Source organism: Eubalaena glacialis, chromosome 11, assembly GCF_028564815.1.
Source record: "Eubalaena glacialis isolate mEubGla1 chromosome 11, mEubGla1.1.hap2.+ XY, whole genome shotgun sequence".
NCBI lineage: Eukaryota > Metazoa > Chordata > Mammalia > Artiodactyla > Balaenidae > Eubalaena > Eubalaena glacialis.
This window is the reverse complement of record NC_083726.1, coordinates 91893635-91906382: the sequence shown is the minus strand read 5'-3', so window position 1 is coordinate 91906382 and position 12748 is coordinate 91893635. Positions and strand designations below refer to the sequence as shown.

The window sequence follows — 12748 nt, the reverse complement described above, 5'->3', positions numbered from 1 at the left end:
ATATGTCCCTCCTGAGTTAAATTGGCTTTCAACTAGAGAAAGGGCAAGTAAAACAGTCTAACCTAGTAAAATAGTCTAACACAGTTCTATTCAATAGGGAAAAGATTAAATACAGAACAATTTGAAAATTACTGCCAACTGAAGCTGAAAACAGAGCAGCAGTCTCTGACCCTCGTATGAAAGTCAGGCAGCTTCCTTAGGTAGTACATGGAATGCTAACCCCTCGTCCTTTGCTGACAGAGCCCTCCAGCATCACCACCAGATCACTGTCCCAGGAGGTCAGAGATTGTGCCAGTACCAAACTTAACCACCTTCAGATCATACTGTGAAGAAGAAAGCTTTAGACAGGCCTGACATTTTAATACAGCCCATCTTTAACCCCCCCTTAATGTCATCTGATTGAAAAGATGAGAGAAATTCAATGAGACAAAGTAAACATGGTACAAAACAAATTAACATAAGAATTAGAGAATCCTTATTGTAAATCTCATCTTTCAATTTACTGAGAGTCCCTATCAAAGAATATAATTTAAATTAATTAAAGCAGTTTAGACCAATATTCATGTAAGAGGTTTTTAGTAAATACTGGGAAATTCAAAATATTTTCCCTTTATAGCATTTGCAAAAGAGAGGAGAGACAGAAAGAGAAAAAGAGAGGGGCAGGGACAAGGGGGTGAGAGAAAGGGAGATCAGAGAAAGAAAGAAAAAAGTATTTATTTTTTGCTTATTTCTTTATGAGTTGTTCTTTGATTAGGTTATATTGTGCTTACCTAAAAAGTTAAACTATCCTCCTTTTTTGAATGCTGTAATTTTGGAAACCAAATGATAAATTTTTGTGGAAAGTAAGAAAAAGTAGTTGCTTCAGACTCTTTTTTATTCTATATTATATATCTCTGTGATGGGCTTTGGCATTAAGTATCCAGGCTCAGGGGCCTTCCTTAGTTTTTGGCTAAGCCTAGAGAGATGAGGGTATTGGTCAGCTGAAGTTCAGATAAATGTTTTGTAAACAAGTGAAATATCCTAAGATTTTATCTAAAAATTTAAAAATCAAATGATAAGCCTGATAAATAATTTCTTAAATGTCAATTGCTCACTGAAATTGTGAAACTTACAGGGACCATTCCTGTATAACTGTGCATAGGGCACTGTTCTATGTGAGTAAAATTAAGAATTATATGGAGTGAGGGCTTCCCTGGTGGCGCAGTGGTTAAGAATCCGCCTGCCAGCTCAATATCCAAAAAACAAACAACCCAATCCAACAATGGGCAGAAGACCTAAATAGACATTTCTCCAAAGAAGATATACAGATTGCCAACAAATACATGAAAGAATGCTCAACATCATTAATCAATAGAGAAATGCAAATCAAAACTACAATGAGATAGCATCTCACACCAGTCAGAATGGCCGTCATCAAAAAATTTACAAACAATAAATGCTAGAGAGGGTGTGGAGAAAAGGGAACACTCTTGCACTGTTGGTGGGAATGTAAATTGATACAGCCACTATGGAGAACAGTATGGAGGTTCCTTAAAAAACTACAAATAGAACTACCATACAACCCAGCAATCCCACTACTGGACATATACCCTGAGGAAAACATAATTTGGAAAGAGTCATGTACTACAGTGTTCATTGCAGCTCTATTTACACTAGCCAGGACATGGAAGCAACCTAAGTGTCCATCGACAGATGAATGGATAAAGAAGATGTGGCACATATATACAATGGAATATTACTCAGCCATAAAAAGAAATGAAATTGAGTTATTTGTAGTGAGGTGGATGGACCTAGAGTCTGTCATACAGAGTGAAGGAAGTCAGAAAGAGAAAAACAAATACTGTATGCTAACACATATATATGGAATCTAAAAAAAAAAAAAAAGATGGTCAGAAGAACCTAGGGGCAGGACAGGAATAAAGACACAGACCTACTAGAGAATGGACTTGAGGACACGGGGAGGGGGAAGGGTAAGCTGGGACAAAGTGAGAGAGTGGCATGGACATATATACACTACCAAATGTAAAATAGATAGCTAGTGGGAAGCAGCCGCATAGCACAGGGAGATCAGCTCAGTGCTTTGTGACCAGCTAGAGGGGTGGGATATGGAGGGTGGGAGGGAGACGCATGAGGGAGGGGATATGGGGATATATGTATATGTATAGCTGATTCACTTTGTTATAAAGCAGAAACTAACACACCATTGTAAAGCAATTATACTACAATAAAGATGTTAAAAAAAAAAAAAGAATCTGCCTGCCAATGCAGGGGACATCAGTTCGAGTCCTGGTCTGGGAAGATCCCACATGCCGTGGAGCAACTAAGCCCGTGCGCCACAACTACTGAGCCTAGAGCCCATGAGCCACAACTACTGAGCCACGTGCCACAACTACTGAAGCCTGTGTGCCTAGAGCCTGTGCTCCTCAACAAGAGAAGCCACCGCAATGAGAAGCCCGCGCACCACAATGAAGAGTAGCCCCCACTCGCCGCAACTGGAGAAAGCCCATGCACAGCAACAAAGACCCAGTGCAGCCAAAAATAAGTAAATAAATTTTTTTAAAAAGCTTAAAAAAAAGAATCTTTAAAATAAAAAGAATTATATGGAGTGAATAACATCTCCCTTCATATCTTCCAATGTTAACCAAATTAAAAAAATAGTGAAAGTATATATGATGGTATTCAAATTTGACATACAGTACATGGTACGCTAGACATGAAATTAATGACATTTAAGATTGTAAGTTCCCAGGAGACATGAACCAACATTAGCTTTCTGTGACCGATGTTTAATATTGAATGTATGTACACACCAAATCCAAGCTCCTCAATGACAAGGGTTGGGGGAAGTGACATTGAGTTTTTTAGCAATGACAAGAGACATATTTTTCAGGTAGGCGGTCATGTGTTTCCTTTCCCACTTAGGAACACAGTTCCACCATGCTGCTCTTCCAGTGATCATGCTTCTCCTCCAGTGACAGATGTGATCCAGTCTCTATAAGCAGAAATTCTGGTGAAGACCGTTGGTGCGGCAGGATGGCAGTTACTGCTGCCCCAGCTCACAATACCGATGAGCTTGTACTGCCCATCCTGGGCACACTGCAGTGGTCCTCCAGAATCTCCCTGCAACCAGCAAAAAGAGAAGTTCATTCTCCTGGCTGCATGATTCATGGCTGACACTAACCCCCAACTGCAGGGGATGATCCAACAGTGTGTAAGTCACTCTCTCATCTCTGATTTCTGCTCATAACAGCATAGGGAACTACAACCACTGAGGTTGTTGGCTGATGTTACAGATCTCTGAATCAGATCAAAATCTATATTTTCAAGGCGAGGCTGAAAGAAACATTTAGCATAAATTCATTTTGTGCTGACAATAGACTGTGCCATGCAGAAAGTTTCAAGCATCTAATAAATATAAATGACTAAATGATGGTTTTGAGTTACGTGAAAGCATCTTTATATTTTCAGTGCTACTGGAAGTAGGTAGTTTGAGCTACCTAATTCAGCTATGAAGTTGAACCACAAGAAATCATTTTTTTGTGGATCAAAAACAGTTGAAAGTTATCAGTTTCACATAGTTCAACCTAGCAATTGAACAAGTAATTCCTTTTGAGAATAGAATCCACAAAAGTATCAAATTAGCAATCACAGTACATCAATTTAGCAATGTACTTACTCCTCTCACTTTTCATTTTACAACTACCATACATTTATACCTTTTTATGGTCAGCAAACACCCATTCATGAGACACACTGAGAAGAAAACTCCTGCCCTCCTCAATGCAGGCCTTCATTACCATACAGGAGGATGATCCAGCAGCCCCTCCGCATATATTGGTGTTTTTAACATCCAGTCCCCAGTAGCTTCGACAAGATGTACTACTAATCAGTGGTACCTTTGCCTGCTGCACAGTTTTAGGAAATTCATCTTCTAGTGGAAAAGGAACAAAAACACATAGGCAAATGATATTAAAGGATAAAACAAAAATAGCCTTATATATACACAGACTCCAAGGGTTAAATCCCACCCATTCTCCCCTCTCAGCACTATAGTGATGCTGTTAGGTGACTTCTAACAAACTAATATAATCACTCCACAGTGGCTTATACAACAGAAACAATGAAAAACATTTTATGTGGGTTCTTTTGTCTTTAGTCCTCAGAAGATATAAAAATATCACTTTATGAAACAAAGACAAAGTTTACACTCAAATCAGTTGATAAAGCAAACAATATAATTCATTTTTTACATATTAAGTCTATAATTTACTGGTTTCACGACATTCTCATTCTTTTTATTTGACTTCTGCTGAGCAGACATTCTGGTTAAGTGCTGACACTGACTGGAAGCTGACAACTGAAATTGCATTTTCTAAATAACTCTTTAGTTTATTGGATATTTGTAAGTAGTTAATTCATTTGCAGAATAGGGTGTATGTGAGACCAGAGTCATGGGTTTGATCTTTACATGGACTAGTATATCTGCACATAATCTTTCTAGCCATTTACCTTTTTTTTTAATTGAAGTATAGTTGAGTGATTCAGTTATTACATATGTATATTGTTTTCATATTCTTTTCCATTATGGTTTATTACAGGATATTGAATATAGTTCCCTGTGCTACACAACAGGACCTTGTTGTCTATCCATTCTACATATAATAGTTTGCATCTGCTAATCCCAACTCCCACTCCAACCCTCCCCTGTCCCCCCTCCCCCTTGGCAACCACAAGTCTGTTCTCTCTGTCTGTGAGTCTGTTTCTGTTTCATAAATAAGTTCATTTGTGTCATATTTTAGAGTCCACATATAAGTGATATCATATCTACCCATTTACCTTTTACACCAGCCTATCATTTCAGAAAAATGCCTCACAGCTTTAAGAAGAGGCTCATATATCTTCAAGTATGGGTTTTCACAATAGCAACATCTACACTGTTGTGAAAACAATTATGTGTGTGTGAGTGTGTGCACTCAGTGCAGTTGGGAGTAAATACATATAAGTGAAACACACAAATATTTATTAGGTAATAACATCACTAGATATTTACCAACACAGTTTTTAAAAGTATCAATGAACTTGTATTAATGAATATGATGGCCTAAAACCCAACCAGTCACCTTTAGGTCCATTATGAAAAAAATTTTTCCACTATCATTCCTATTAAAAATACAGAAAAATTGAAAATGAGTAAACAGTATACTCAGACTTCACATATATTTGTTTGGATTCTAATCTTAGAAGAGGTAATAAAATATACTCACGATGAGGTTCAGTTATTCCCCATCCAGCAGTCATACATTTGGAAAGTAAATTTATTTTATCATCTTTCCCTGGCAAACAGATTGGAGATACAAACTTTCCTAATTAAAAGGATGAGAAAGAAAAACGCAAATATCAGTTAGTCCATAAGATTCATATTAACATTGTCTATACTGTTTGCTCTTCAGTGATGGTTCTAGAAATACCTACTTTGACCTAACAGTACCCTTTCTAACCCTGTAATTTAATAAATAAGTCTTCCAGAAGATTCCACCTATTATTTACTCAGAGGGGATCATCCCAATATACATGTTACCACTTTGCTCCAGGTATTTCCATATCCTCCTAGGAAAACAGAAGCACATGCCCTACACTGAAATTTGGGGCTTCTCATCCATAACCATTTTTTAAAGTGCATCTGTCTTTTTGCCTATGTGCCTTCAGGACATCACCTTGTTGAGTTTGAGATGAGAGTGGAGAAGAATATAATTGTCTTCTTTTTTTTTTTTAAGATTTTTATTTATTATTTATTTATTTTATTTATTTTTGGCTGTGTTGGGTCTTAGTTGCGGCACGTGGGCTCTTTGTTGTGGCGTGCGGGTTGTCTCGGTTTCCAGGGCGCATGGGCTCTGTAGTTTGTGGCACGCAGGCTCTCTAGTTGAGGCACGCGAGCTCAGTAGTTGGGGCACGCGGGCTTAGTTGCCCTGCGGCATGTGGGATCTTAGTTCCCCGACCAGGGATTGAACCCATGTCCCCTGCATTGTAAGGCGGATTCTTTACCACTGGACCACCAGGGAGGTCCCTATAATTGTCTTCTTTTTTCAACTATGTTACATGAAGAACGGGGAAAAACACGTAGCAATTTAACTGTTAAAGTATTTTTACAGCTAATAAGTATTTTTATATCTAATTTTATCTTCACAGGTTATTATAAAATATATTGATACATTATACATTTAAACATTTACATTTTTTCTTATCACCAAAATCTGTGTATATATAAATATTCTGGGTTTGTGTGTCTGTGTGTATATATGCCACACACACACACACACACACACACTCACACACACACACTGATGCAGTGCTCTTGTGTTTGTTTTCCCTTTTTCCCAGGCTGTTTAACTTCATTTTCATCCAGATTTTTACATACTTAAATGCGTCAGCATATCTGCTATCATAGGCCATTTATTTCAATTATATGTTCTTTATTTTTACTGCTATCTCTTAATAAAATTAAATAAAACTGTTTGTAACTTGTCTATTCTTTTCCTACTCATCTCTCTACGTGTGTGCCAAATCTTATGTTATTCTGCCTTCACAGATAAACATTGCTCTATCGTATCTTCTCCCAAATTTCCTTGAGCTAAATAACATTTTCCTACTAACAACATATTTTTTTAATCAGCCATTTTTCTTATTCTGATATTCTTCATTTACTAGATTATGATCATGCCATTTACATGGCATCATTACTACATCATTCTTTTTAATAGCATACAGTGTTCAGATAATGAATGTACCTCGATTTATTAAATCCCATTGGCAAACATTTAGACTTTTAATTTTTTCCCTTATAAGCTGCATCAAGTTTCCCAGATCATGCATCTGTGCATTTGTGCCAGTATTCCTGGATGACTGAGTTGCTGGACCACAAGGCACACACTTTAAAACTTGACAGATATTGCCAGATTGCATCATTTGGCAGGATGGAGGAGGGGGATGTATTGATTTGTACTCCACATCCAGCTGTGTTTATAACTTAGAAATATGTCAAGAGTCTTGAAAACAGTTATGCCCTAAATCCAGCATTTCTGCTTCCGAGAAATTTATCTTAAGGCAATCATAGACCTGGAAAAATGTACACATAAGGATAGTCAATCCAGCATTATTTAAATTAAAAAAAGGAAACAATCTTTACACGAATGTTTGTGGGAGCTTTATTTGTAACATCTAAAAGCTAGAAACCACCCAGATATTCTTCAACAAATGAATGGTTAAACGTTATGAGTGGTTAAACATTCATACTGTGAACACTACTCAGCTATTAAAAGGAATGCACTACTGATACATGCAACCACATAAATGAAGCTCCAGGATGTTATGCCCAGCGGAAAAAAGTCAATCCCAAAAGGTTACATATTATATAATTCCATTTATGTAACACTCTTGAATTGACAAAATTATAGAAACAGAACAGATTTGTGGTTGACAGAAGTCTGGGTGGGGAGGGTGGAATGGGGAGGAAGGAAACGGGTGTGGCTATAAAGGGGCAACAGTAATGATCCTTATGGTGACAAAAGTGTTCTGTATCTCAACTGTATCAATGTCAAATCCTGCAAGATGTTACCATTCGTGAAAACCAGGTTAAAAAGTACTTTGGTTTCTCTGTATTATTCCCTATAATTGCATGTGAATCTACAATTATCTCAGCATTGAAAGTTTAACTAAAAATACATTTAAGAAGCAGGATAAAGAGAAAAAATACTGATGTCAGAGCTCCAATCCTGAGATTGTAATTAACTGTTCCAAAATGCATCTGGGCTGATAGTTTTGTTTGTTTTGTTTTTAAAGCAACTCAGAGGATGATAATGCATAGTCAAGGTTAAGAAGCACTGTTCTAAATGCTCTCACTGACTCAGTTTTAAAAGTATAAAAAGCAAATGGTAGGGGCTTCCCTGGTGGCGCAGTGGTTGAGAATCTGCCTGCTAATGCAGGGGACACGGGTTCGAGCCCTGGTCTGGGAAGATCCCACATGCCGCGGAGCAACTGGGCCCGTGAGCCACAGCTACTGAGCCTGCGTGTCTGGAGCCTGTGCTCCGCAACAAGAGAGGCCGCGATGGTGAGAGGCCCACGCACTGCGATGAAGAGTGGCCCCCGCTTGCCACAACTAGAGAAAGCCCTCGCACAGAAACGAAGACCCAACACAGCCAAAAATAAATAAATAAATAAATTTATTAAAAAAAAAAAAAAAAGCAAATGGTAGACTGAACCATGATTGGGGGTTTGTAGGATGGATGCACCAAAAAGACATAAAAAGGGAGGTCTATAGGCAGAAACAGAGGAGAGAATTGGAGCAAAGGAAGAAAACTGTCCCAGAACCCTGTGATGCCATGGAAAGGCTTGGGTGTGAAAGTGGGGACTATCCACAGATCTTAGTTACATCCCCCCCAATACACCTTCCCACTGAATGCTCACCTGTGCTAAGTAGGTAGGTGGGTTACTGCCATTCCCTTTCTACAAAGAATAAAGCTAAGGTCACAGAAGTTACATAACATGCCCAAGATCACATGGCTACTTCGTGACAGAGCCAGGATTAACAATGCCTCACTTTCACTTAGCTTTGGCTTAAGTAACTTTTTTTAAAAACCAAGATTTTACTAAGTTATGAAGGCACAGAAAATTAAACATCTGGTGGTTCAAACTGATGTTCTAAGTATTTGGGATAACCTCATAGAACATAAAGAGTCTCAGGAGAATATATAGGACAAAGTTAAAAACATACTTCTCTGAAATCTTCTCTAGACCTCTGTCAATTAAATACACATAACAGCAAAATGTTTATGCAGATACTTCAGCTTTTAGAGAAAGCATCTTAGAATGTAAGGAAATTTTAAAATAATTATTTAACTTCAAAAGTACATACAGCACTTCTAAGCAAGATGGAAGATAAAAGGTTCAAAATATGGAAAAGAGTTATCCATACTGACCTAGTTCAACAGGGTTTTCCAGATGCAACAAGCATAGATCATCATTGGGAGGAAATTGTGTGAAGCTGGGGTGAGGGTATACAGCTTTCACTGGTATCAAATCTCTATTTCCTATATTCCACAGGTAACTTCTTCCTATTACCAGGTTGTCTGTGACAGTACTTGTCATAAGAAAAGGGAGTGAGGAAATAGATACCACTTTTAATGAGGCTATCACTTTTCAGAATTACTAAAAATGTATTCTTTAACATTTTTTTTGCTTCTATACTCCAATTATATTATTGCCAAAATCTAGTACCCAAAACTTTCTGTAAAATTTTCAATCCACATTAATATCCTTATTATCCTGAATTCTTAGAAAATGGGAGTTTCTCATTAATTCAATCCTTGAGAAAATTTTTAAAGTATCTACTTTCTTGCCTTTATAACATCAAATAGAATGATTTAGTACAATTTTTTTTGACAAGATTCATGATGCCTCAAGATAATGATTTTATGTATTATAATCATTATGCATTATATGATGTACTTATGTGATGGTCACTGAAACTATCCTGAAAGTTATAGTTACTCTACTCCCTAATACGATGTTTCTCAAAGAAATGTCTAGGGACCACATGCATTAAATCTGGCTTGTGTATTAATAATGCAGAATCCCAGACATAACTCAGCAAATCAAAATTCAGGATTAATATTCTAAGATTCCGTTTATAGCAAACTCCCCAGGTAAGTTTAAGCACATGAAAGACTGAAAACTGCCTTAATAAGGATGCCTTCTTGTGATTTAGCTATATCAAAAGTAAGAGTTGGGGAATGCTAAAGAAATTGAGTTTTTGGTTCATTGAAGCTTCCTGCTCACCATGTTATTTGAGCAGATGCTTTCATTATAAAGCCAATTTTAGAGACCCTGAAAATGTCATATCTACTCATTCAGCTATGGGACATTGTATGACAATGTCAACTGTCTCACTACTTCTGGGAGATAATATTAAAAACGTCAAGCTAAGACTCCTTTGAGGAAGGAGTTTTCAGATATTTCCATATTACATTGAGACCAAGATTCAGATAAAGTCAAAGAAAAAAAAATGTTCCTTTAAAGGACATTACTTAAAATTCTTTGAAACTTTACACATTTATTTCAGGACTGGGTATGATCATCAGACAGTCCGTAGAGGAGAGCAAGGAGGAAAGGAAGCCACATTTGAGCAACCCCTCGGCTCTGGGCACCATGCTGAGAGACTGATGCAAAAATGTTGAGACATCATTACCTTCATTTTTATGGATGGGGGGGTGTTGTTAGTTACTTATTAATTAAATTATACCTAGAAGCAGGAAGCTGCTTTTAAAATTAAACCTATTAGTAGTAAGTGTATTAGTGAAGCACAGAAAGTTTCATCAACCTAACACGTTCATTCATTTGCAAGATGGGGACTGTATCCGTGGGAGCTGATGCTTAATGTTTCTTGTGACATGGGGATAGCAGAAGGAGTGCACCCACTGTGGACCCTCAAATAGCTCCTCACCGCCCTGCTCTCCCCAACCCTGCACCACTTGGGCACACACCTGAAGTTGCAGTGTGCCGCTGTCAGGACCCACTGTCTCCCAATCAGAGCACCTCCACAGTAATGCTGTCCTTGGTACTGCAGACTGACCAGCCAGGGCCACGACATCGCAGGGGCGGCATGGCCACCAACCACCCTGGGCTTCCCAAGCTTCGCTGGCAACACGTTTGTATTCCTCTCAGATCCTTCCATGAGAAATGGGTCAACAACAGGAATTCCACATTTATCTTGGGCTGGCTGTCTTCTGGTATTGTTTTCTACTGTTAGCCCTTAGAAAAGTAACAACAAAACATCAGATAGCAATACTTGTGAAAGTCTATTAAAATCTCAGAATGGAGGCATTTATTTCTTTTGTAGGTTCAAAAAGAGGATTCTTTGCAAGAGATGAGACTCATCTTTTCTTCCATTGCTTTTAAATGAGTAAAAATCAATAGTTAACTAAAGCATTAATATATACATCTTTAGATGAATCAGAACACAAACCAATTTTTAAAAAAAATAAAAGTATTGCACTTAGTCATGAAATTACTGGATATTGTTCTTTCTGTGGCATCATTTGTGTTATCCCAGTATAACATATCTAGACACATCAAAATACTTTATGCTACATGTATTCAAAATAAAATGTTTATATAAAGGAAAAGCATAGGGGAAATTTCTACCAATGTGTTTACTCCATTCTCAGATTTATAAAGAAATTTACCAGGGAATAACAAGAGACTTAAATATAAAGAAAATTAAGCATCTCCATAGCCATATAATTTCAGAATGATAAGATATGATCACTTGTGAATTCTTTACTTGAGATTTTTTTTTTACACTAGAAATCTATTTAAAACAAAAAGTTTCTAGCATAGTGGATTTGTGTTTATTCAATACTTATGTCAAAACTCATTTCTAATTTCTTTTCAGATATGTATAACACATGGATTCCCTCTTCCTTTTAAATACATATGCCTAAAAAATATGTAGACTCTTCAGAATTAAGATTATCCTAGATTTTAGGGAGAAAAAACCCACAAAAGGTATTTACTCAAACATGTTTTTAGTGCATTGAGGTTTACTGCATTACTGCATGTTTTTTATTGCATTTGTAATCCACATTATATGTGGTAACTCAGACTTTTGGGCTGTTTGTACACATGTATAACAGCAATATTTTATTAGTATTCAACTTGCTTTAAAATACTTTAAAAAAGAAATGAGGCTAAATATTTTTACTTTGAGAATAAAGGGTCAGTTTAGAGATATAGTGATGAAAGACAAAAGCAATGGACACAGAAGAAGGGTCAGTTAGGCGAGCATCCCTTTAACAATTAAAAATCACACCTATAGAATGATGTGGTTCAGTAGTCTACAGCTCACATCCAGGACTCTTAGGAGAGCCCATTCGTTCCACTACCCTAGGAAAGATAGACCGACATCAAAAAGAACTTTGCGTTCACGTGGATTAAATTCTTCCTGCAATTACACTCCAATCAAGAAAATCTCCTAATAATAGATTCATTAGGCTTTTTAGTCTTAAGCACAACTAATAGAATTCTAGCTTAAAATTAGATAGGATAAGTAGATAAAAATCAGCACATTTGTTTCTATTTTATGCAGAGAAGATAGTATAGGTTCAGCTAAAATATTCCTTTTGAGGGCTCTTCATGGTGGTGGGGAGGTGGTTACTTAATGAAAGATATGTTAACAGAGACATGGAAACACACTGAACTCTACCCCTGTTTCAGCTGGAATGGCCCCAGTGGATCTTTTAAATAGCAACTGACTGACTTTTATGTTTATCATTATTTCTTAAATAAAAATAACATACACACATGTAGACACATACTCACCCCAATTAACTTTATTAGCTCACATGATCTACCTGAACCACCAAATTCTCATGCCTTAAGGAATGGTTGGAAATGAAGTCATCCTATTTTTAGTATTAGAGCAAGGTGACTGACTACCAGTGACTCCTAAATCAGTGGGCCCCAGGTTCTACTTTCAGGCATGTATGGTACCTGCTTTAATAAATGTTTTAAAACAATTTCTTACCATTAATAGGCAGTTGGATCCCAATATTGCTTTCCTGTGATTGCTTCTGAGTCATATCTTCCAAAATAAGTTTAAAACCTCTTTCTCCCACAGATTCATCAGTCTTAAAATTCACAGTTAGGTAAGCACCACTGGATATCAAGACAAATTCTTTCTTGGAGCCACATAAAT

At 37.1% G+C, this 12748-nt stretch overlaps 1 protein-coding gene across 1 annotated transcript; it reads right to left on the bottom strand.

Annotated features, from left to right (window-relative positions):
• Positions 1-2870: 2870 nt before the first annotated feature.
• On the bottom strand, positions 2871-10726 carry LOC133101514 (chymotrypsinogen A-like). Its single transcript, XM_061206387.1, has 5 exons — positions 10536-10726; positions 8973-9133; positions 5265-5363; positions 3798-3931; positions 2871-3120 (listed from the first exon to the last, which is right to left on the bottom strand). Exons 1-5 carry the CDS (start codon positions 10724-10726, stop codon positions 2956-2958), a joined length of 750 nt encoding a protein of 249 aa, XP_061062370.1. The 3' UTR covers positions 2871-2955.
• Between the last annotated feature and the right edge of the window lie 2022 nt (positions 10727-12748).